At 42.1% G+C, this 26,877-nt stretch overlaps 1 protein-coding gene across 2 annotated transcripts in view; it reads right to left on the bottom strand.

Annotated features, from left to right (window-relative positions):
* Positions 1 to 26,145, bottom strand: part of mxi1 (max interactor 1, dimerization protein) — a 31,955-nt gene extending 5,810 nt beyond the window's left edge. The window contains exons 1-3 of one of the 2 annotated variants that reach the window (XM_052084192.1): positions 25,771 to 26,145; positions 23,805 to 23,907; positions 17,450 to 17,479 (exon numbers count right to left, since the gene is read on the bottom strand). In XM_052084192.1, coding sequence (XP_051940152.1) covers positions 17,450 to 17,479; positions 23,805 to 23,907; positions 25,771 to 25,999 — 362 coding nt within the window. In that variant the 5' untranslated portion in view covers positions 26,000 to 26,145. Of the gene's footprint in view, positions 1 to 17,449; positions 17,480 to 23,804; positions 23,908 to 24,062; positions 24,590 to 25,770 lie in introns of those variants that run through there. The other variant, XM_052084193.1, reaches the window with a different exon arrangement.
* Positions 26,146 to 26,877: the final 732 nt, after the last annotated feature.

Raw genomic sequence — 26,877 nt, 5'->3', positions numbered from 1 at the left:
GTAATGCAACAAGGCAGGAGTATTTACGGCATCTCACTAGATCTCATTTCAACCTGTGCCAAAGGATTAACTGGTTGGTCTGTTTTGCTTTGTGTGAAACTTCTTTTTCTAACTTTTTTTTTTTTTTTTAAATCACCGACCAGAAGTTACAATGAAACAAGCAGACCAATTTCATAGAGTAGCAGTGTGCAGCAAATGCTTTTCGTCCATATTTGGACATGAACCCCAATGGCCGTGTGGCCAATATATTAATTAAAATAGCACTTTTTAAAATTAATTTTAAAATTAATTTTAATTAATTTTAAAGAAAACATCAAAGTGTTACGGAAGTGAAAGCTGAAGTCAGCAAAACAGACAAGACGTTTCAGGGCATTTGAGTCCATTTGTATGTTTCCAAGAAGGAACACTAAGTGAAGATGAAGACTGCTACATTGCCTTGCCACCCTACACCCTTCACGCATTAGTGAGGTATATTTGGATAACCTTTACAACTTTTCAAACAGTATGAAGCTTTATTATGTTTATTTACAATAATTTTGTAATGTACTGGGCATTTTTAGACCATGAAAAAAAGTACCGGTACTTCATTTTATTGGACAATCAGCTGTCACCAATCATTCTTGCGTCCATTCAATCCGATAAATCGAAGTTACAGTGTATACACGTTGTTTCTCCTCCTCACGTGTCAGTGCTAATCAGTGAGCGTTTCAAACGGCTAAACACAGATGTCAACCGTTACCGATTTCGCTGCGGCAGCAACCCATTCGCAAATGAGTGCTAATGAGGAGACGTGAAACATTTGCACTTCAGCACCCTAACGCCAAATGTGCTCCGTAGTCTCGGCGCATATTGTACGGCACACGCTACGACATACTTGTAGAAAGGAAAAGCTCCTGAACAGTTTCCTGCATTGCCAATAAGCAGAAAGCTTTAGCGAGTGCCTCAGCGGGTTACATTTGTTTTTGTTTTTTGAAGCTTCTGCGCGATACGTGTGGGCATTTCTCTTAGCCGGGTTCAGTTACCCCGTTCATCTCCATAACAAATATGTTTTGGTTGATCGGTGCCGTAAAGAGAGGAAAGGTGTAATGGCATTTCCTGGACCTCTCTTAGCCCATACGTTCCATCATCTCGACAGCACCTTATTGGATGACTGGGAGAAGGCCTGGGGTGACATCCATCCTGCTAATGGCCCGGAGTTGAGAGATAAAAAGAGATAATTATGGCTATAACCCAATCAGTGCTCCATTAACAGAAGCTGCCATTTCAGCCCGCCTGAAGGGCTGGGTGGAGGGCGATTAGGAGTCTGGGGGCTCAGTGTAGTGACCCACACTCAGGAGATGAAAACAAGTGGGGTTCAAAGTGACATCTACTTTCTGTTGCTCTAAGACTGGTGGAGACAACTGCAACCCAGAATCCCCCCTGTCAGTGTGCGTGAAAGGGGGAGGGGGGGCGGGGGTTAAGGTATACATGGACGCCGGCGATAAGAACAAGAGTGCAAACCATTAGAGCAGCGGAAGTATGTATGAGGGTGCGCTTAAACGCCATCCAAGCAAGTAGAGTGCTCTTCGAATGAAAGAGGAGGTGCCATGATGCAATCTGTTGGTGCTTAAAGTGTGGAGGTCACAAGACACGCACGCACGCAAAGTATGCTTCTCGTCTGGCTGTTCGCGTGATGTCTATCAGTCTGGCTCGGGCCTTTTGTCAACACCTTATCTTCTACCGATGGGGCCTCGCAAAGTCTGCGTCTGCCTCACACGGACACCCGCAGTCATGCTTCCAACCATCACGTTATCAGCTGACAGTTCATCTCTCTTTCCGAGACACCTGGCACCACCTGGGAGGTGCACCATGTCGGATAGCTCTCTAATGCACAGCCAGTCTCAGTATAACAAATAAAGAAATAACGCTTGTTGAAAGGACTGATCGCAAGCCTGATGCTTTTTACTGTCCAAAACCCAAGTTAAATAAGGAGGAAGTGTTACATTTCCATGGCAACAGGCTGCTTGGGACAGTTAAAAAAATGGTGGTGAAGGGGTGGAGGGATATACTATACTTGACTTGATTGCCTAGTGACATTTAAATGTCCCAATAAAAAAATGAATCCTACATCTGTGCATCAACGACTACAACGCCATGCCACATGCGTGACAGAGACCGAAGGCACCAAGATGTTGTTTTCCGCTCTGACCAGGACTGAAACCACAATGGGCTCGCAAGAGACAACCAAAGCACCAGCCCACTGACCATTCCTGCTCCCCTTTGACCTCACTTGTCCCTGAGTAGCGCCGTGCTACCATTGTAATTTCACTTTGGGCTCCTTGCACCACGATTTCTACTTGTGACTGTGAGGCGTCACTGAATAATCTCGCGCCACCTTACCTCTCTGAGCTCATCCGCCCCTACACACCTGTGCCCGGCGCCTCAGGTCTGTGGACCAGTCTTTGTTAGAAGTACCAAGAACTAAACTGAGGCTCAGAGGGGATCGAGCCTTTTCTGTTGCTGGTCCCTCTCTCTGGAATGACCTCCCACTGAACATTCGGCAAGCCTCCTCGCTGCCCATCTTCAAAGTCCTCCTCAAAACTCACTTGTATTCTTTGGCGTTCGACTCAGCATGACTTAGATTTGTTCTTGATTTTACTGTTTGGTGCTTTGTCTTACTGTTTATTGTGCATGCTAAATCGCTCCATGAACAGCACTTTGTATGCAGCGATGGCTGTTTGAAAGTGCTCTATAAATACTGTTGACTTGACTTGCGCAGCTTTCGCCAAGGACCCGCAAAATCACAAGCATCATTTAACGCCCACATGGCAATGATGTCGTGCAGTCACATAGACCAAAGCCCAACAAAAGTTCCATTAGATCTGGAGAAGGTCGAAAAAGCTTATGGTCAATTCGGCCAACAGTAATTCCAGCATGCCTAATATCGGTGGAGTAGTTTTGTTGGAGGGCATTCTGACTGTTCGACTGTTGAAATTTTGTCGCTGTTGCAGATGATTGCCATTAAAAATAACAAACTAAATAAATAAAATAATACATACTGTAGCTAAGACAACAAATACAAATCACAATCACATGAATATGCATTACTCTATCTGGGCTAACAGGTTGCTATGGTAGCACATCAAAAGGAATTCCTGAAGCACATCTTGTTTCATCCTGCTACAAGAAGAAGCTATCCATTCCTTCTGCGCTGGCTTTATTTTGTAGACCTGCACATCATGTCCAATTGTTGATAGTGTGCATTGTCAAAGCACTCCAAGTTCTGGTTCTGTTCTCTTTGACGCTATCTTGTGTACCATGTGATCTCCTGTTTTAGAAACACAAGTGGCTCATTGGCAGCATGTTGCCGTCAAACACCCTCAATGTGTCTCTCGGGGATAGGCAAGATTGCAGAATGTCTACATGGCTTTTGTCCTGATGTCTGGACATGCGCCAGCCTCTTGTTGAGAACACTCTGATAATTGAAGAACTCCTCAGCTGATCATGTATGAGCAGGAGGAGGTTTATTGCGATACAGACTGTGCCTGGCAAGCATGTATTGGGGTGGAGGGGGGTCCTCATTTCCTTTGTGGATAGGGGAAAAAGCAAGTGACTAAAGATAGCTGAAAGCGGATGCAGGTTTATCATGCAAAGTTGTCCGGCCAGCATTATCTGAAACTGTGTCACTGAGAGAATGAAGGCCATGAGCTTGTGGCTAATTGGGAGGCCCTCTCAAAGGGTTCCTAAGCCCTGCAATTGATAGTTTATCACATAGAACCAAAGAGTTTAAGAATGTTGAGGTCATTTCCTACTTACAATATGAGTGGCGTAATGCCACCATAAATACTGTAGTTGCATAGCACGGCGTCCCCTCGTTACTCTGCAGCTTCCTGACTGGAGTGTACGTATTCTCCACATGCTTGCGAGGGCTTTCTCCATGTACTCTGGCTTCCTCTCACGTTTCAAAAATATGCATGTGACCAAGGAGCAAGGATTCTGTTGTTCATAGGTGTGAAAGGGAGTGTGAAAAGTAGCTTGGCTAAATGCTCTACGATTGGCTGATAACCATTCCAGAGTCTACCCAGCCTCTCACCCGAGGTGAGCTACGATGGGCTTGAGCTCAGCCACGAACTTAATGAGGAAAAGTGCAATTGAAAATGGATGGCTATGACATCATAGGATGAGTAAACCTCATATAGTGTGGTGAGATGAGTAATAGACTCAAATGCATAAGTGGACCTTCATCAGCGTGTGCAAGCAGATTCACACCGTTAGGAAACGATCTACTCCAACTCAAAAAAACCTAATTACTTTCAGTAAATATGTACTTTAGATTTTAATTTGCTCACCAAAATCGATGACACCCTCAGAAAACAGTAGTGGGTGACAGAAATAGATACAGTGCCCGCCATAATTATTGGCACCCCTCGTCAAGATGTATTCAAAGCCTTAAGCTATTTTTTTTTTTGCTGAATCGTAGAAGCGTACTCCCATACTGAAAATTGTACGAATGTTTTACCGGACACAAAATCAAGTTCCTCCCATGGCTTCGTCAGCTCCCAGACCTCAACCCCATTGAAAGCCAGTGGAGTGAGCAAAAGAGGAGAGGGCCCGGGTCATTGGATGATTTAAAGAGAGTGCGCATAGACTAATGGGAGAGCCAATAAATGCACCACACGCAGTTTGATGAAAAAGAACTATTGCTTCATGCGGGATTTTTGTCCCACCGAATAAATTAAAGGTTGGATTTTACCTTTTTTTTCTTTTTAAGTTTAATCCGATTTTATTGGTGGTGGTGGGGAGATGGGGGGGGGGGGGGTGGGAATGAATTTATTACAAGCTAAAGAAAACACCCTAACCAGGGGTTCCAATAATTACGGAGGGCAGTGTAGATACAACCAGTCGTCTCAACAATGAAAACAACACAAGACAAAGCAGGCGTCCGTCAGGGTTCCTGTGGAATCCAGAAGGATATCCACATTTCTACAACAGTGAGCCAGAATCATGTTAATGTATTTTTTCTTTTCAACCATGGTTACATGACTAAAAAGCTGATTTCTGACACTGGCTCCCTGAAATGCGGATTGTGCATGATGCAACTAGTTATTTATAGGAAACCAATTGGAAGAGAATAGCTGGCCTTGGATTCTGTACTTATGTAACAATGTGTGCATTGAATGCCAGAAAGGTATTTATTTCACAATATTGTGTTTATTTTCATATTGATCACTCACCTATATCATGTGCTATAATAGGTAACCAAAATGTTTCCGCCACTGTGAACCACAGCTATAATTATATTACGAATACTTTTCTGACAGTGTCAATCAAAATAGAACATTTCAAACAATTTTTTGGGTGGGGTTGCAGTTCTTGCAATGCAACGTGTACCTAAAATGTATTTTCACGGCAATGCGGCACTTCTACTCTATGAGTGCACTTGTTTACACAATTGTCTTCATGTTTGTGTGTGTCAGCGTGTTCCTATGGTCTCCTGATGGTCTCCAGATGGGTACGCGGGAGGGCAGCTCTGCCTTTTTGGCTTTGACATGTGAGCGAGGAGCCAGCCGACCACGGGTCACTGCACCCCTGCACCTCGCCTGCCTCATCTACCCTCCCCGTCCATCACATGAGCACAGTGCCTTTTGTATCGCACGACTTTAACTCATTTCCATTTGCAGCACTGTGTGAATGTAATCTTTTTTTTTTCTTCTTCTTCTTAATTCAGCTTCACTAATGTGCTTGGTAGCAGCGTCACTTGAGCTTTGAAATGTGAGAAAACAGACTCCAGTATGGGGTTTTATTTTTACAGAAGCACTATGATTCTCTCCCCATCTGGTATATGAGAGCTGCCCACCTACTCTTACAGAACAACGCACATCACATGCACTCTCTCTCTCTCTCTCTTTTCGTCAGCTCAAAAGAGTGCGGTTTACTACTCGCCTACTCCCGTGATCTGCCATCATCCCTGAACATACATACATATGACGAGCAACTGTCCAGCACGTAACAGATGCATGCATCGCTGTGGCAGCACAAAGAAAATCCACCCCACACAACATTAAGATACAGTAAGCAAGAGCTGTTTTTGCTGTCTTGGTTAAACATAAAATCACCATCGCTAATTTGGTTTCCAAACCAAAATAATGGTGCTCCTTACTTTCCTTTCCAAAACGTTAGCCATAATGTCACTCAAATGTTGTATTTTTGATAGCTTGAAGGAAATGAGAAAGCAAATTCGACTATATTACACACAAGGCTATTTCTGCAAATGTTTACATGCTTTGAATAAATTAGTTGCAATAAAAACAAGCCTGAGGATAGAACATGAAGAAAATTGTAATTCTCTTTTTTAAAAACTGCACTGATAAACCAAACCGTGTTACGGCTTATTCAAAGCGGTCTTAAAGCAATACTTAAAGCGAAAGCACTGGTGACAGAGGAAAAAAAAAAAGACTGCCCTAGATTCCAAACTTGTGAATACATAAATAATAGATAACTTCTCAGGCCCAAGATGTCTGACATTATTACTGGCCGTGCTCTTAAAGGCAGGGTCACATTTCCAGCCCAGATAAGAGTCAATACACATATTCTCCATGGCAAATCCCCAACGCACACGCACATACACTCTGACCCAATTCTATTTCATCTATCTAGAGGGAGTGAAAATGTGATCCTTCACCCAGTTATTACACTAATTACACATCAGCGCCGTCCCTCTCATAGGTAAATCTCCTAATTTGATTTACAAAGGGAATCATAATCATGACAAAGCTTGATGTTCCTGGAAAAGAAAACAAAAGAAACAACCTTACACGGGAGAGCAACTTTCCCTTGTTGCAACTTCTTTATGGCCAAGGCTCATTTGAAGCAGCCCAAAAACCCAATTCAAGGCGATGACAAAGATTAGAGGAACACATTTGGAGTATTTTGTGACGCATAGCCTCATTTAAAGCAGTCTACTCCGAATCCAGTGGGCACAACATTATGTCAACATCAAATTATAATAATAAGAATAAGAAAACATTGATTCGTCTCACAATTTACAGCAGCAAAGTTACGAAAAGAAGAAATTCTCTCACGTTACGGAGGATTGCAATTAAATCAATCCATCCATCCACCCATTTTCTGAACCGCTTTATCCTCACTAGGGTCGCGGGGGGTGCTGGAGCCTATCCAGCTGCCTTCGGGCAGTAGGCGGGGGACACCCTGAACCCGTTGCCAGCCAATCACAGCAATTAAATCAAACCCAGTCAATATGCACACAATCTGTATTTAGTTTCTCTGCTAAGCAGTGGAAACAATCCCGACTGGCCAACAAAGGCAAACCTCATGTAAGACCATTCCTCCTGAGAACACACGCATCAAGAAAATACATGTAAACGTGTGGCACATGACGCCACAGTGCAGATGGTAACATTAAATATACAAAGCAAGGGGAAGGGCTTGGCTCACGTGGTAGCTTATACTGTACGTCCATCCCCCATCATGCTTTGCTGTCATTCTAACTGACTGGTGCTGGTCCCAGGGAGCTTCCACACTCCGCTGAGGGCACATCACTGCATGCACTGAAAAATCAAGGCAACACTTCACCGGTGCTTTACCAAGTTAACTTTATGCTGTACCTCAACATCATGTCTTACAGCACCTCCTGTACCTGTGCAATGTAATGATGACCTGGAGTAATGGTCTTGATCTGAAATGGAATTGGGATCATAAATGGAAATAACAGAGACACTCCCTGAGCTGACTCAGCAACATGATGGGTAGCTGATTAGTAGCAAGACATCAGGGGGGCGGGGGGGGGGGGGGGGTGGTTGTACTAAGCATTCCGCTGCTAGGACATTCAGATTCAGATTCAGAAAACTATTTATCCCCGTGGGGCAATTAGAGTTACATGGCTGTTTCACATCCCCCACATCATCTTTCTGTGCCTGTGTTTCATCGAGTGAGGCATCCTTCTCTCCCTTTCTCACTCACATGAGCGCACATAGTCACATGTTCTCCTATAGAACCTGTACCACCTGACTGAGTAGGCTGTTCATGTTAATGGGGAATCTACCACTCACAACTACTGGAAAAGTCATGAGAGAGTGACGAGCGTGGCCGCAAAACTGGGCGGCACCCTAACTGCTTCGACCCACAGCTTTATTATGTGAACCATACATTTAAAGGTCACGAAATGGCTCTAACAGATGGGTGACAAAACTATATGGAGAAAACTTCTGGATTTGACAGCAAGCCTTTTTAGCCACACTACCATGTCTGAGTACCGTAGTTATTTTCCATGAACAAGACCAGAGTCCTAGGAGCCGAAATTGAAATGCCAGCGCTCTCTGGGACAGAAGAGCCTGTATGACACTAATGGCCAGGTGTGACAAAAAAAAAAGCTTCAAAATTGCATGTGTGTAAGGAGATTTGATGGTTGCAACGTTAGATGATGGACAACATGATAGTGACACACAAATGTAGTAAACCAAAGATGCAGGATTTATTTGAAATGACCATGTATGGAATATCGGAAAATCTCTTTACATTCTTTTAGAAAAGCAAAAAATAAAAATAAAAAGTGCTCTCGCCTTCCTGCAAATTTGACATTGAGTGGAAAAGGAAAAAATAGAATAACTGAGGAATCACTGCTGTAATTTCCTCACAGAAAAAAAATCATTATGTGCACATCGTTTCCACACAATCAAAACGAGTAAATCATATATCATTTGTTTATTTTTTTACAAAAAGGGGGACATTTACATCAGATTTTGAATCATATACAACTAAAATTGAGCACTTTAGTGTCTGTGTGTGTGTGCGCATATGAGGGGAACCTTTTTGGACAATGTTTTTCTTCAATATTGCATACAGTTCTCTTTTGTTTTCTGCAAACAAAAGTCAGTCCATCACGTCTCCGTGATGAATGAATGATTTCCCTACAGCAATTGCAGGATCTTCTCATTAGTCTGACCGATGCATTCTTGTTCTCCTTTATGAAATCGGGACAGATTGGCGAGTTACAACAAGAGTTGGAGCGAGATAGAGCGGGTGAGAGATGTAGAGCATGGGGGAGGAGATGGGTGCTGTGTGTGTGTGTGTGTGTGTATAATCTGCCCAGAAACTGGCCATGGGCACAAATCCGGAACCAGTCAGAACTAATTCTCGGTTTAGTAAGGCTGGGTGCCATTTATAAAAAAAAAATTAAAAAAGAGGACATTTGTTCTATACAGATTTTTAGTTTGAAATGGAAAACTGTGCAAAAACTGGAAGTCTACGTATGGTATGTCCTAACTGAAGGTGCAAACTGAGTGCCTAAGAGTGTGAACAAGTGTCTGTTCTTCTTCCTCTCACACACAGCAAAGCCAAACTCACTGGAGGAAACTAATCTTGAGAATTGAGAGGATTTTATGAGAAATGTGATGGTTACTGGCCTCTTGTATATTATGCGCTTACCAGTGGTAGGCATTCTGTAAATACCAACGGAGGGTCTGTCAGTCTGTCACTGATGGACTCCTGTTTTACTGGCAGACTGGCAGAAACCTTGAAACATTGGCGTACTAGGCGCCGACGGAACCGTATTTTTTCGGCCGTCACCTGAACTGTCACTCACCTCAGTGGTGGGCAGTCCATCAGAACTGACGGAAGGTCTATTAGTCCTTCACTGATGACTGACCGGTAGCTTAGAGCATATCAGAAAAAAAGTAATAAATAATACAATATTTTGAACATCGCTGGTTGACCTGTGGTTATGTCGGCTGCTAAATCTCGCTTCCCATTCTTCAAGCGTGCTCCGATTTTAGGTTGTCCCCGCTGGTCAAGGAAGCTGGCTGAGTTTTATATGTTGTACCTTTCTCTCCCACAGACCTCAATGACGTTCTGTCATGTTGTTTTTATTTCACCAATTACCATGCCGTGAGTGTGTGTCTGTTATATAGATATTTTCTATTCGTAATTTGGCTGTGCCTGCATGTGACGAAGTATGTTCTTAAAGCTGATTGGCTGCCGCACCACCACAAGGTTCACTTCCATCCCACCATCGTCAAAATGGGCAAAGGAGCTAAATTAGTTGTGACATACTGTAATTTAGCGATGACGGACGCGCGGTTAAAATTACGATGACTGAGTGACGGACTGTCAATGACAGTTGGTAGAGCAATGACGAATGACGGACCGGTGAAATTTACTGAAGCGCTCACCTCTGATGCTCACATGACAGCAAACATGAAGGAAATGTAGAGGAGATTCATTAATGGTTGTATTTGGGTGTGTGGGTGAAAATACGACTTGGATAGCTGTGAGCATACAGCTGTGACCTCAATCCCTAAATGGAGATTTATTGCATGGACCAATATTTTGGATGAGCATGAAAAACCTTCGCAAAATACATACACAAGTATTTAGCACAACACCACAAACTGGGAAATATAAAATATTCCCGCCCCGCAATGACCACGACTAGTGAATACAATAAAACCTCAGTTCATCACTAAGTAGATGAATGCTGTTGTCACGCTAACTGCTGAGGTCACCCCGAGCCACAAAGAGTATGCAACATGACCCATAGCAACAGTGCAGGCGAGTGACCAAGGACTAATGGGCAAATGTATGAGAGAAAAAAAAATATGTCATGTCAGAATAAAACAACAGAGAAGCAATTGACCCTCCTCAGCCATCGCTCACAGGCAAAAACACGTGCTTATACACACACACACACACACACACATATACACACGCTTGTGCAAAGTTCACTGGTGAGGGAGGAGAGCGGGGCAGCGGGGGAATGTGCTCGCTGCATGACAGGGCCAAGAGACTCCGGGGCTCAAACCCATCACTAACTCATGGATTAGTTCACACGTGCACACTGCCTTTTAATCTGCTCCAATAAGAAACAAATGAGGGAGAGGGGGGAAAAACAACAAGGAAAGGCCAGAGACAAAGAGGTGGAGAGAGGTTTAAGCTTAAAAACTACAACAAACAAGCATGTTGTGAAAACAATTTCATCGAACGTCCAAATCTCCTTTCATAATCACACATACAAATCAGTTGATTTGAAATGCAATCAACCCCTAATCCCCGAACCTCTTCTTTATGTGTCTAAACATGCAACATCTGACTTGAATAAGCAATATATTAAATATAGCATGCCCTTTGGTCTTCTACTATGATTTGATTCAAGCCTCCCAATACCACAGATGAACGCAAACTTTCCCCTTCAGCCCACTGCGACCTGACCTGAGGGGAAAAGGGCGGGAGCTTTGGATTAGAGCACTAATATGGATGGGCTTCTAAAATGAGTCTGATGGAGAGAAAAAAAAAAGGGAGATTTGACCAGATGTTGGCTCTGGGGGATGGTAGCGTAATACACGTGGATGTATTTTATCGTGTTCACCAGTGGCTGCGGGGAACGTATGTAATCCAAATGTAATTGCTATAGTGCAAATACAAACATGTGTTCAGGCAGTTATGTTTTTTCCACTGTCCCAGTCGTCTGGAATGGTCGCACTGAGTCATGTGGAAGTGTATTTTGATGAATGCTCTAAACCTTGCTACATGATATTTGGGGTTGAAAAATTAAGAGATGTGTTCCTCACACACTGGACAATTCCTTCCCTAAACTCCAACTGGTCTTCAGAGTCAACGAGAGGTCACTTCGCTGCACATTCCCTCCAGATGATCTCAGAGCTAACGATCTCATTTGTCAGCACATTTATGATGAATTTGCTTCACCGTACACAGTCACACTACCCTTCACTTCCAAGCCCATCTTCCACAAAGCTACCCCCGTTTCAGTCATACTAGTATCTAATTTTCCCATTTAGATTATGAGGAGACTGCTTGCTTTGACCTGTAAGCATAGAAGTCGTTGTTATTGGTATGAATTTATTTTTTCCAATATTGTGGTAATTGCAAGTATCTGTGGGAGCATGTGGAAATAGTTTCATAGGAATAAGGAGCGACTACCTTTTTCACCGCTCATTCATTGCAAGGCTCTCATTGGTGCACAGCTAACCTATGTGATTGGTCAGAAGGCAGTGGTGTTTTCTCCCTGCTGCCCCAGCTGTAACGCTAAAAATAGAAGCTGTAGTCAGAATTAGTCTTACTGAGTCTTGTTTCTTCTGCCAGCATCCTATTTTCCTTCCTTTTTGCCTTTGTTTAATTTTCGGTCCCCCAAACTCCCAAACATCACCTCAAGGTAAGGTTTAGTTCAGCAGAAATCATAACAAGGAAGGGGGATTGAAAAACCTTTGTACTCCCCAGGATGTAACAGCAACATTGTTCATTTTTCAATCACCCAGAAAGAATATTTTTCATGGCATATGTTGGACAACCTACAATTTGACGGACACTAAATATTATATTGCCGTACAGCTGGCCATTAAGTCACTCTGGTGAGTTGTGTTATTGGAACACATGCCTTTTCCTTGTAAATCCTGGATTTCAGCTTGCTGACTGCGTGTCATTTCTAGCTGTGTTCTGTTTGATTATAGTGTCTTCTTCTCCTAAATGCTTCCAGAATGCTCATAGTGTAAGGCTACAACAATAAGAGCTCAAGCTAAAAAGGTCAGGGAAGACAGACAGGTTATATACCGAATGTTAAATTCAACTTGTTCTCAGCTGTTATTCTGTCTTGGCAGTTTAAAAAAAATATTTTTTGAATAAACTGAAATAAAATCATACTAACATTTCCAAATATCAGTCCAAATGTATTTCCCTAACATTACTTCTACTTTTGATATAAAATTGGAAGACCGGCGGTTACGGGCGGAACGCCAAGTAAATTTTTTCGATGCATCAATGGGACTGCCCTACAATCCAGCTACTTCAATCAGAACTGGGCTACTTTACATTGGTGCTCGCCACACAGACAGAATCACATTTTTATTTTTATTGATCGATGTAATCAATATAATTTAAAAAATAATTTTCTACAAAAAAATCCTAATACCCTTTTGTTTCTTTCATTTTAATCCGAATGTTATTTTTATAAACTATCATTTGTTTTTCACTCATATGAGCCATCTCAGCTTGGTGCCCAAGCACCATTAGAAAATGAGGCCCATTGAGAGCATGCAGAGAGAACTTATTCCTCCAGACCACGTCGATGAGATGATATTTTTGAAAATAGGTAAGCCTTTGGCAAAATTGTTTCCTGTAAAATACAGTTGTTTTTCATACAGAAAAATCACAACAGCGTGTTCATTTGATCTGAAATTATGAGTTTCATACCCGTGTTTTTTTGTTTCACAAAGAGAATGTATAAATATTGTTCAGATATATGAGGCACTATCAAAAGGGTTTGTTTACATTGATGAAACAATCTATTCTGACAGTAAGGTAGGTTAGAATATAAACAGAGAACCACTTTGTTCTGTTTATGAAATAATATTAAGAAACCAAGTGTATTGTTCCAATATCAATTTTTTGTTTTGTTTTACATACAGTATTGGAATCTATAAAGCTGAGTTGGTTTTAAAATAAAATCCAATTTGAAAAATCCTATTGTTCACTTGGAGTTATCTTCAATAAGTATTGGTTTATTTGTAGCAAAGCCATTGCTACTGTAACCAAATAACGTATCAAAAGATCGCTTTGAAATGCATAGCAAAAAATAAAAAAAAATCACTGTGTATAATTATTAGGCCTGACATCAATAAATATCATATAGAACATACATGTATCGTTACACCCCGAGTAGTGAAATAGCCCAGACTTGACCGACTTCTGACTCTGTGTCTTTTCTGGCCTATTGATTTGATTGACGCTTGTGGTGAAAAGGCCAGAAATCTTGTTTGTGAGTAGATAGTCAATCAACAAAAAGCTTGTTTTGATAAACCTTTTTCCGATAAATCTACTGGTCTTACACATCGAGTCATGGAAAACAACCACATGCTACACGGTTTTCTTGGAAGTTTCCCTTTGCTGAAAGGAAATGAAAGACGAAATTATGCACAAGTCATCAACAATTTCACCATCCCTCAAACGTCCTTTCATCAAGCCTCAAGTCAAAGTCATATCTTCAAACCTAATAGTGGCTCATATTTCATTGCGTTAATTATGCGGTGCAAATGCTCACTGTGCACACACTGGCACACAAGGGAGCATAGGTTAGTCCTACATTCAGTAACACTTAATCGGGTGCGTTTGACTCTTTCTCTGCTCATCCCATCAGCTCGTCAGTTAGTTCCTTGTCCTCTGACTCCATCGTTTCTTAATCCAGCATCAAGCGCGGCTATTAAAGAATAGAACCGGGTGGCCTCTGTGTGTGCGTGTGCGTTTGTTCGTGGGGGGATGATGAACGTGCTCCAACACGTGTACATGCTCTAGCTGGGCTCACCAGACCAAAGATCAAGCCGCTTAAGCGGCTTTTCGGAGCCAAGAAAAGCTTACAAGTCGTCACGTTGGTCGGGACAAACGGTCCCAGTCCCAGGGCTCGCAGCAAGGCCTCAGAATAGGCTGCACTCACTGCGCAGAAAACAGCAAGCTCTAGCACAGCCACAGAAAATGTAGCCCGGGCTTTTTCATGCTTAACGGCTCATCCAACCCCGAGGCCTCTCACAACAAAGCTCAGTTCAGTTCCCACTCTTATAAGAAGGGCTTGAGCAAGGTATGTGCAAGAAAACGTTACACCTACTGTAGTGTTGAGTCAACGCTACCTAACAGGTATATTTTTCATTGTGTGCAGTTGAGTCACAAATGATGCATCTTGTATGACAGAGTTTTCGAAAGAGATTCAAAATGACAAAGAATGATTGACGTTGCCCGTGAAGGCCGGCACTTTGGTCACAGAACCAATGAGAATGTCAGAGACTGGTTGTGGGGTGGACTTGAGATGCGAGCCGCCTCGTGTCAATCTGCAACACGTGCAACCCTGTTAAAATGTTCAAATGGCGTGTCAAGTTTGACAACTTAAGTGAAATGTAGTGAGCAGTATTTCTAGCTATATGGAGTTGACTAAGGCGGCAGGGGTTAACTTTAATCTACCGGTAATTTAGAAGCTTGCGAGTTACCTGGCTATACTGAACGATATTTTGCAAACAATATATTCCAACGTCTTACGTAGATAAGAGTACGTTAGTCGGTAAACCAATGTTTATTGACAACAAAACCCACGGGTACTCTTCAGCCATAGCTGATGCTGAAACGAGTACAACAAACAGCACACATGCTGCTTGTTCTTGCTAGCTCTCGCGCTCTCTCTCGTTTCCATACTGGTGGGCAGAATGATGTGTTCAAGAACTTCGAAATGACTAGAACTACGGACATTGCCAGAGTGAAGTTGAAAAGTGTGTTGAAATTCTCGGCCACCCTGTGTGTCCCTCCTTGAGAAATTTAACGATCACCTCAGGTGATATAATTGCAACATGATTCACGATGATTAGTTTCATGAACAAGAAAATGTGTGTGTGTGTGTGTGTGTGTTTTATAACCTTCGCTCCTCTAACTGAACCTTCTGCCTCACCAGATCAAACTTTTTACAACCGCCACTGAATCTGTTCCAACATTGAAGAACAGAATATGATTCGCTGCATTTAAAGCCTAACCTCAGAAAATATGAAAATGAAAGTGCGGTGGCAGCGGTTGTAAATTGGCGTATTCAAATTGAGAAAAATACTGACGTTGGAATGGCACTAAGTAGAGTGAAGACCTTCAACAACGCTGAGTAAACTGGATATAGTCCAAATAGAATTAGAAAACACCCTCTGCCATTTATCTGAATGTTGCCATGAAAAAAATCATGCATTGACACTGACAAATGAAGACATTTAACATTGAAGTAGTTTTGTGCAATTCGATTAACAAACAAACAGCATTGAAAACATTACCTCCAGAACATTTGTATTTAAAAAAAAAAGTTGTCTTCAATGTAATTGTTCTTTTCAGGAAAATTAACTGAAATAGGAGGATCAGAGTTTGACACCCCCGGGGAAAAAGGAGTGAAAAATGCAACATGCAGGCCCAGTGTTGAAGTGCAAAAGGGCTTTTGGGAGGTATACGATCAAAGCGGCATAACAATCATGCTATCTCATCTGGAATGTCCCCCCACCCCACCTTTTTTTGTTTCTCCTAGTGTTGTGAACCTGTGGTGTCGACGCAAGACAGAGCATCTCACCGCCACCAGACTCACTACTACAGTACTATAAATTTGAGTTTCATTTTGGTTCAGCTTGACTGGAATTTTTTTTCACAACTTGTCTGCCTTAGGAGAATCATGTTATAAGCCTGATACACTCGGGTGAACAACTTTGGCGGTTACATATAGTTCACAGTTGGGCATGTCCTGAAAGGGAATTGGATTAACTGCTGGCAAAAACGGGGGATTATAAATTATTCTGACATGTGCGCTTTCAAAAAAGACGGATTACTCCATCAATTCTACTCAGTTTCTTTTGGGAACAGAAAATATATATATACAGTATATATATATATATATATATATATATATATATATATATTTTCTAAGACTGAGAGGAAGAAAAAAAACATGCCAAGTGAACTCCTTCAAAAATAAGATGCATTTCAAGATTCATGATCAATTTCAGTGTGGTTGGTTACAGGACTGCCTGCATCAGCAAAGGACAAGCAGGACGGGGGAGGAGGTGAAGGAAAAGGCTTCAAAGAGCAAAAGCAAAAATGTGGAGAGACTCATCCTGTCTTGTGTGAACAAACAATAAAACACGCTTTGCGAGTGAAATAGTAGAAAGGAAAAAAAATCAAACCGGTATGGGAGCTACAGTCTGCCAGAGTAACTAGCCAGCCAACTGCGTTGCCATGTGTGGCATCGCATGAGAGCACCACGGTGACACATCAACCCGTCCGTCTATATTTAACATACTGAATCCAATGTTCCCATCGTTTTACTGAAGTCCGCCAGGGAAGATGGTGAGAACAACAGACCGAGCTGATATGTGATAACAGTGAATGGATACCACCCTCCCGCATCCTTTCAATGTACCCACATCCTCAGAGATAATGAAATGAAAGGCACGCTATTCTCTCCCATATACCATAAATCGTGCAAGTCTAGCCGCCGTTATTTAAGGGGTCGCAAAAAGCTCTTTATAGATTGACTCTAGCTGTCAGCGATCATATGGTAAACACCGCCAAGTAGCAAAGTGGGTGGTGAACTCCAATCAGACAATGGCATTCAACACACCAGTTTGCCATGTTTGCGGGAAACCACCACATTTCCCACATTGTCCATCATCTTACACGAGAACATATGACTGTGCACATGAAGGCCTGCTCAGGCTTGTACATGACATGCATGTGTTTAAACAAACACCTTGTTTAAAAAAAGATCTTGTGCTTTGAAAATGTGCTGAAGTATAAATAAGGAAGCCAGGGTTCGTTTTGATTATGGAGACGTGTGGAACAGCAAAGGCATACATTGAAAAAAAGGCCAAAAGAAAGTGTCTTGGCAAGTGAGAGGGGTGTTCTGACTTGAAGATGAAATGTTGGGAGAAGGGGGTTCACTCACCTATTCTTCTCCAGCTCGTTGTGTGTGGACCTGCAAAAGTACAAAACACAAATGGACCTTTAGACACACATTATTCAGAAGGAAAGCAATACAGTATATGTCGTACACATAGACAGTATGTTTGGCACATAAAGGATTTTCCAAGGCCTTTGTTCCAGTAGGGTTAATGGCCAAGGCACCGTGACCTAAAAATGACGTGATTAACTGAATCATTAATCATGTTGGTTGATAATAATAATAATAATAATAATAATACATTTTATTTGTGGGCGCCTTTCTAGAAACTCAAGGACACCTTACATCAAGCAGTTAAAATCACGAGTACAATGTTAAAAACAACATCAAATAAGATAAGAAAAAATACAACAAAAATAAATAAATAAATAAAATGATGACGATTATGCTCTGCATGTGTGCTAATGTGATATAGACAACATTTTATACCCCGATAGAGGTATTTTAAACTTCCAATAAAAACATGTCTTGACATACTATACACTAGTTCCTTGATATTACACAAGATTAGTCTCAACTTTATCTAGGATTAGGCATGGAGAATCGAGAATTAGGTGGAACCGGTGCTATCATTCCGCTTCTCCCAGAATCGTTCAAATTTTAAAATGTTGGTGATGAATTTAGATCCTTAGTTCGCCACGCATAAAAAGCACGACTGAAGACAAAGCAAATGGAACTCTGTGCGCGTGGCATACACAGCATGAACAGTACAGGCATACATGCCCTGTATACATACACATAGAACATATGGTTACATAGACTGCTTGGATCAGATACATTTTCCTGATTTCAAACCCAGCTTGGAGAACATTGCAATAGGTAAACAGTTGCAAGAGGACCTGAATGAGAATAAAGAAAATAATTGTTATCAAATTAGTCATTTGAATGTACCTGATGATGTTTGTCATACTCGCTACCTTTTGTCCACACCCTTTTGCAAATGTTTGTGGTCGACACAACTGACTTGATTTATTCTCTTTTCCCAGCCTCAACTGTCACTTCATCGTAGAACGCTCAAGTACACTTGCGTTTATGTGGTCCCCTCAAACCGCCTCCTATATTACGTCAAGTTAAAGAGAAACGCTGACTTGTCTTGTAGGTTTGATTGCAGTTGTGAAAAGTTGTCTCTGCATGACGTCTTGAATTGCCCGTCAGAAGGCTATAAACTATAATCCACAGTGAGTATGCATAGCCATTGCTGTAGAGGATAGTAATCATTAAGGAGAGACTCGCCAACAAAGTTCAAGCAGAGCTCTCTGAATCCTTTGCACCATCAAACATCAATGTGACAGGCAGGAGAGCACTATCATCTCCTCCTCAATAATACACAACACTACTCGTTGAGGGAATGGGGGGGTGCACATGTAACAGTGAATTGCGTTCACTTAAGTTGACACTGCACATGATGGGTGTGTGTATACATGCATGGACGGCTGGGGAGAGTGTGAGGAACATGTGCATGCCCTGTGCAGGAAACAAACGGGGTTCAGTGCATCGTTAGTAATGTAATGTGAATGAGATGGTCCCCAACACTGCCTTTGTGGGGCAACATACTGAGAGGAGACAAAACACCCTCCCCATGCCTAAATGGCTCGGCTTCCGTTCAATCAAACTGCACTCCATCTCAGCTCAAAGTGTTAGCTTTGAGGGAGGGTGACATGTATAACTTGCCCCTGAGGCATATAAACAGACTGCAATATGTCTTTGATACACAACCTCCATCATCATTGTAACCTGGATTGAGACAGAGGAAAGTGCAATCGTTGGGTGAGACTGCCTTGGAAGAAATGATTGCTCTCAGATTAATAATTGACAAATTAAAACACCATATGTCTGCAGTAGACTACATTACTTTATTTACTTAGGTATGCAAGAGTGGCTGTGTGGTCAGCTGTGGCAAAGAATATGATTTTTGAAGACAAGGCTACCACTGGCAACCTGAACATGAGGCCAGACTCATACAAGAGGCAATCTACAGCCCGGGGGATGTCAGAGACTAGCGTATTTCATCTCACTCAGCTAAGCATTTTGAACCAAATCCACCTTTTTGGGACTATATGATCAGCTATTAACAACCGGTGAGTTCTTGAATTTCAGTGGTCCCCAGATTAAGGAAGGAATGTGGACTCAAAGTGGTTTGTAGGTGATGTATTGACAAAGCAAAATTCTGTCAACTATTTTATTGATCATTGAACAAATAGGCAGTTTTTGAGCAAAGCAATAGTGATTCGTCTTTGGTGTCGTTTATGTATAGTAGATGTTGGCATTGTGGGACTGCATAAAGCTAGGGATGGGTACCAAGGACTGTTCTTGGTATACACTAATTGGTCGATAGTACCAAGCGCCGGTTCGCGCAAAATCAAAACAATACCATGTTTCGGCTCCGAAGGGCTTCTATAGGAGTTGTAAATGTGTGGGAGTGGCGGAGTTGGCGCTTCTCCATGGCGCACTTGAATGCAACAGTTCACGCACACCAGCGTCATGACCTCATCCACACACGCCAAATATAGATTTCCAGGTTTGAAAGTGGACCAGACTCGCCCACCATCAAGCCAAAGAAATACAGTTGATTAAGTAAATTGTAGCCATGACAAAGCTGTGCACTTCCAAGTATGCTTGGGGTTAAGTGTGGGGGATGGACAGGAGTGCCGTTTTCGGGATGTTGGTTTGCACAATGCACATCCAAGCACCTCATGGAGGCGTGCATTTAGCATCCTCTTTCATGCTCACCCATCTCACTTCAAACATCCGCATGCTGTCCACGGTTGCATTCGCCTTTCCTCTATATAAGCAACGGTGTCGGCACAATATCAGTCTGTCAAGTGGACCCGAGGTGTCCCCGCAGTCACACAACAGCATTCACAGATTTGGAACTCGGTGCATACACAAGCCGACCCGCATTATTGGGCGCCCCATCCATTTTGGAAAACAAATTAAGACTTTTTATATGAGTCTTATGATCGGGAAAATGCAGTATGTTTTTTTTTATGTTTGAGCACAAGGGAGGGATTACAAATAGTTCCTCATTTGGGTCGAGTCGAAACAAAATTAAGAAACCCTGTCCTGTGGACATGGTGTTACTTCCAAATGGCACCAGTTCAATCGATGCAGCTGAAACACAAAAGCACATCTTTTCGCAAGAAGATTCACAGCCAACTGCAATTGAGCTTGTAATGTGTCACGGTTGCTTTGAACACCAACATCCATCCCATTGTTTCAATGTTGTGTGCGATAAAGTCCATTTTGTTAAGCACTCACTCAAATCAAGCAAAAGATGAAGAGTCCGACTTGGAATCAGCACAAATCACTAAGTGTGAAATCCAAACGACATGTGGGGGAAAAAAAAAAGTGGAGCAACACTGATGTCGCCTACACTGTCCATTACTCTGGCAGATATGCCGTTATTCCGAGTTGAGCCGTGAGGCTGGCACTCTCTATATACTTTATATAGCCACACATTCACGGGGATCAATCCAAGTCAGCTTGCTGTCCTATCGCCCTTTATCATCAGCAAGGCTTTCCCTTCATCCTGAATCAGACAGCGACATGTCTTCAGCTCAACAATCCTGCAAACCAGATAATGAACTGGGCACAACTGCAGTACGTTGCTTACTTCACTTAGGGGGGGGAAGACATTATTTGTGCACGCACAGAAGTGTGTGTGCGTGTGTACCATCACTTGCATGTAAACACAGACACCGAGTGGGTCAAAGAGATAAAGCACCCCTGCTATAAACGGAAGGCAAGTGAGGACAGTCAGATAAACCCATCACTTTAAGCCTTGACATTTTACAGAGTCAAGTCAGGATAAAAAAAAGTGCTGTTTCTAGAAATCCATTTCTATTTTATGAGGCTTTACCTTGAATTTAAAATTCTCAGTTTACATAAATGGCCTTGTATTAGCTCAACATAATAATTTCGGTCATTTACAACCAGTAGATGACATGCAGCCGCATCATATTTTAAACGTGGTAGCAGCAGTTATTTGACTAAATTGACATCACAATTAATCAAAATACCGACACTAGTTACACTGTTAGTGTCCATGCATGTATGTATCTATTATCAAATTAATCAACACCTATTTTAATAACTAAGTAATCGTTTAGTGTCATTGTTGAATTTAAGATTATTCGAATCCTCTGATTTCAGTCTCTCAAAAGTAATTAATCTCTGATTTCTGTGGGCCTTTCTGAACGACGTTACTTTACTGACCTAGAATGTGTTTGTGGTGAGCGAAACTGAGACCAAACATTTTCTCTCGACTGGAATTTATTATGACAATAGAAGCAAACTTAAAAGTAAAAAAAAGGCATGCGACATTGCTCGAATACGCAAAATATATACAGTATATATTCGCATTCTGCTATAAATTTAATTAACGTATTCTGCTGGATAAATTGCATGAAAATAGAGAATGTGGCTGGCACTCTCTCATCACGCTATCTTGCACATTCACTCTAATGAAATAAAAAAATCTCGTGAGGAACTGCACACATGAAACATGAAAATATATTTGCAGTGCTATCCTCCATATCGGTGACTTTAATTTTCGTAATTATTCAACTACATTGTACAACATCATTCGCATTCGAAAGAAAATTCCCAGCTCATGAAAAGCGTTATGAGGGAAACCTCAAATTAATTATGATCCTGACTGTTGCTATGCAGTAGGCAGCATTCTGTGCTGATGATGAGTAATGCGCAGTTCCTGTTTGCTGCTCGCTCTCACATTAATATTGAAGCATTCTGAGCAAGAGAGTGGCGCTTTCGTTTGATGTACGCCGATCAAACAACAAGACCCACGTAAGCAGCCCTGCACCAAAGAGACCGCGATGACAATGGAGATTTTCGGAGATTTCCTTGCCCTCCTAATTGCAAGTTTCATTAATCAAAAGATAATTCTCTGACATACATGTCATGCAGGAAAATCAATCCTGAACAAACATATGGTCGCCATCTCATAACTGCATCTATGGCATTAAGGAAGACACAAAAATTTTGATGAGCGGATGTATCTTTTCTGCATTTTTTGGGGGGGGTTAAGTGTACGCATGTACGAGACACTTCATTAGGAACACTTAAACAATCTAATGAGATGCGATACAACTATTTGGATGGCCTAATTTAGTAAGTTGACTCAACTTAGTTTAGGGAGAGCTGGGGTACACCCAAGAGTAGTGAGTGATCTCAGGGCATTTCTTGACAAACAACCATTCACATGTACAGTATACCTATGGGCAATTTAGAGTCTTCAATTAACTCGACCTCACATATTGATGCAATGTGGGAGGAAGCCTGAATATGCAGGTAAAACATTTGCCAGCACGGAGAGAACGTGCAAACTCCAGGAAGGCCAGACCTCAGATTTGAACACGTCATCTCCTGTGAGGCAGCCATGCTAATCACTTGTTCACTGTGCTACTTGTTGTTGGCACGTGATTTATTATTGTCATCATCATTGGGCAGAATAATTGTTGTTGAATGAATGTCTTGTGGCGGACCGGAGGTCCAGTGGTTAGCACGTCGACTTCACAGTGCAGAGGTACAGGGTTCAATTCCAGCTCCGGCCTCCCTGTGTGGAGTTTGCATGTTCTCCCCGGGCCTGCGTGGGTTTTCTCCGGGTACTCCGGTTTCCTCCCACATTCCAAAAACATGCATGGCAGGCTGATTGAACACTCTAAATTGTCCCTAGGTGTGAGTGTGGGCGTGGATGGTTGTTTGTCTCTGTGTGCCCTGCGATTGGCTGGCAACCGATTCAGGGTGTCCCCCACCTACTGCCCGAAGACAGCTGGGATCGGTTCCAGCACCCCCCGCGACACTCGTGAGGATAAGGTGGGTCGGAAATGAATGAATGAATGTCTTGTATTTGTTCTCATTAGTTCAGGCAGGTTTAACTAACTAATGTTGTCGTTAAGTAATGTTAAAGGGCTCAAGATATTTATGTTTAGGTCAGTACAAACACTAGTCACATTGTATAGTTTCCACCTGAGGTAAACATCCTCCACCCCCACCGCCTCCAATTCCATGGCATGCTTCAGGCCAGAGCCACCATGTTAACTATCAAAACAATTCCAGGTGACTCACGTTTGCAAAACAGCAAGGATGTTTTTCTTTTTACAGTCTTCAGTTCTGACACGATTTCTAGCCTCCGGCACCAGTCTCTTTGACAATCACCTGATGAAAAGCATTCACAGAGCCCTCTGGCCTCAAAGCGGACACCGTGATATAGGTGGACGTCGAGTCCGTTTCCATCCACCACTCGATTCATGCTACCGGTAATTAAGCACAAAACAATTGCTTTATTCCGGCACTGTTACTAGAACAGGATTTCTCTTACCTGTTGTGGTTACTGCTGAATTTCTTATTTCGGAATTTCCTTTGCCTCTGGTAACTTGTGTCCTGATTTGAAGGAAATGTCGAAGCATATCCGTGTTCACACTCTGATGGAAGAAGAAAATATTTGGTCAGCATTTAACCATGAGTATTTCAACATATAATCTCTAAAATGATGTAAACGGGCTGCAGGTAAATACTCGACTGCGCAGGAAGCTTCCCTGGCAACATTCCTGTTGACACTGTCACATGGTGCAATTACCTCTTTCTCTCCTTTCGAGATATTCCGCCGCTTCCAATAGTCGCTGGATATTCATTAGCTGAACAGCCGTCATTCTTTCCTGATCCTTCCTGTTATTCACCTTATGGCTAGCTCTATCTTACAGTGTTTAACATTGACACCAGTAATATAACGATAAAATACACACACGGGCACGGAAGACAGTGCTTAAGTTATCAATGTAACAAATTCAAAATATGTATATTTTAAAAAAAACTTTGTTTAGCAATCTTATTCGTTGTCTTTTGAGAGGACGGGAATCGTGTTCCCAGTGTTGACAAGGTAGCAAGCGACTGCCAATCCTATGCCACGTTAGTAGAAAATGTCAAAATCAGCGAATAAAAATAATAAAACATTCTAATAAATACACAGTTAATTTGCTACAAAATTAAATAGAAACAATATAAAAATTCCCAGAAGGTAACATGAGCCAGCAAGTGCCTGATGCTGCTCGCTTCCTCTCTCCTGTTTGCTTTCCATACTGCACAGCTCGGAGGCGGGGACATAAAGAGGGATGGTCCGGATTCAGTGAGGGGCATTCTGGGAAATTGTGTTTTTTTTTCTTGTATAGCAACCAACTGTCACCACAGTGTTTCAAATGATGAAGTGACAAAAAGAAAACACTGTTAGCTGAAATAGACCTATTCTGAGCTAGAGAGAGAGAGAGAGAGAGAGAGAGAGAGAGAGAGAGAGAGAGAGAGAGAGAGAGAGAGAGTACAGGAAAAGCTAAATATGTATTCCTTATTGGCAATTGGCAAACTGCTGTCTGCAGCCTGTCCACAATAAAGTCTACAATTCCCATGAGACACCAGGAGCAAAGGGAGTGGTTAACACTCAAAGCCAGGCCCAGCAACACGTGACATAGATGCTGCACGGGTCTTTGATTGGCACATGTTTTTGACAGACGTCGAGGGCTGAGCTCGCCTCCATCCAATGATAGAGCGACTTTGCGCCATGTGGAACCCAGCGCGACACGCCCACAAATAGCAGGAAGCAAACAATCGAGTGGAGATGCAGCAACTGTATGAGCAAATCTTCCAATCATTTACCCAAAGCAGTATAATTTAGAGGGCTGCATCGCTGTTTCGTTCCAACAAAGTCAGAACAAGTGGTCGCAAAAAATCTGATCTAAAAGGCATTCGGCAGAATATCAAATGTAGTACGCAATGTAAAAATAATTATTATAAAATGCTATTTTTGTAAATGCACATTTTTCACAATCACACATTGTTCTACACGGTTGCTCGTGCGAGTTGGAGGCTTTTTATGACATTCTGCGGGGGCACGATGACATCATCCAAGAAGTGACTTGCAACACGCTGCAATGTGGTCAGATATATTGCATCTGAGTAGGAGCGAGCATGCACACCCCCAATCCAATCAATGTCACATTTTTCTATTTTCAACTGTACGTAGATCAGCGATAGATCCTGTCCTGTGTGGATACGTGCACATACCGGTTTGGATCGCGTGCATTTAATGTACTAAGATCCACGTTATTACGATGGGGTAACATCTTTTCATTGCAAGGAAAATTAGTCTTGTGAGGGTGGCGGTGACCAAGCGTAAACGGTGCTCGTAGTCGACACTGTACTGAGTTGAATTAACCCAGTTCTTTGTTGTCTGCGTGCTCACGAATAAGTGTGTTAGTCAAATACAGAACAACATCGCACAGCACACATCAACTCACTTCCGTCTTTCCTCTCGGAGCCCTCGAGAAAGCGAGCAGCCTCCAGCAACACTTGCACATTTTTCAGAAAAGTGTTGATGTGGTCCATGTGGGAGTCTTTGGGGTTGAATACGTCATTGAAAGGACAATTAGACATCTCCAAGTCTTGCTGATCCGAGACAGACGCCTCGGATTCATAGAAGAACTCCTCGCTCTTCAAACTTCTTCGTTGACTCTCACTTTTGGCCATTTTCCCCTGTGGGCTTGCGTGACTTCTTCGTAGAAACTGGTGAGACTTGTGCAAGTGGAAGCTGTTCGTGGCAGATCGACCTGATCTTTTTCTTTTTTTCTTTTTTTAATGAATGTGGGCTGTTTAATGTGGAGCAGCAGCCAATGTCAGTGGATGCTGGTCGACAAGAAAATTTAAACCCGCCCCTCCAGTCGAGGAGCTCGGCATGGTCCCTGTGCTCGTTGCTTTTATTATATTTATTATTTTTTAAATTGAAGTAGTCATGTTGTTCGGTCAGTCCTCAAAGAGGTGTGTGACCTACCTCCGGATATTTCTGGTTTGTACTCAAATAAAGTATTAATTGCTCATTCACGACAGTATTTGGCAGTGACGCTCTCGTTGTCAGAGAGTGCACTAGGGTCATTACTACCTCTGTAGAAGTGTACTTAGAACAATTTCATAGGCAAATTAATACTATTTATACAGTTGTGGCGGATAGTTTTCTTCTTCCTTTGGGATGACAAAAAAAATCAACAGAAAAAAAAATATTGACAAGCACTGCGTTAGACTCATCTGTACACACTCACAACCATATACCGTACTATATAACATACATAAGGCAAAATTGAGTATTTCTCTACTCCTAGTTTTTCGGATAGAGCTGAAATCATGTTAACGTACTCTCCGTCAAAAAAAGAGAGAAAAAAAAGAAACGTGAAAATGCATTGTCTCACCAAAGTGAAACCTTTGCTGTAACCCCTGGTCAAATTGAGAATATTTAAGAGCTGAGCGTTTTCTGATGCCCATATATTGCATTGTACTATATATTGACAATATCCTAGCTGCGAGTTGACGCCTTTGATTATGTCTGTATGTTATGTAAATGTACAGTATAAAAA

This window comes from Hippocampus zosterae, chromosome 13, assembly GCF_025434085.1.
Source record: "Hippocampus zosterae strain Florida chromosome 13, ASM2543408v3, whole genome shotgun sequence".
Taxonomy (NCBI): Eukaryota; Metazoa; Chordata; class Actinopteri; order Syngnathiformes; family Syngnathidae; genus Hippocampus; species Hippocampus zosterae.
Note: the sequence above shows the minus strand (reverse complement) of the source record. Positions and strands in the feature narration are given on the sequence as shown.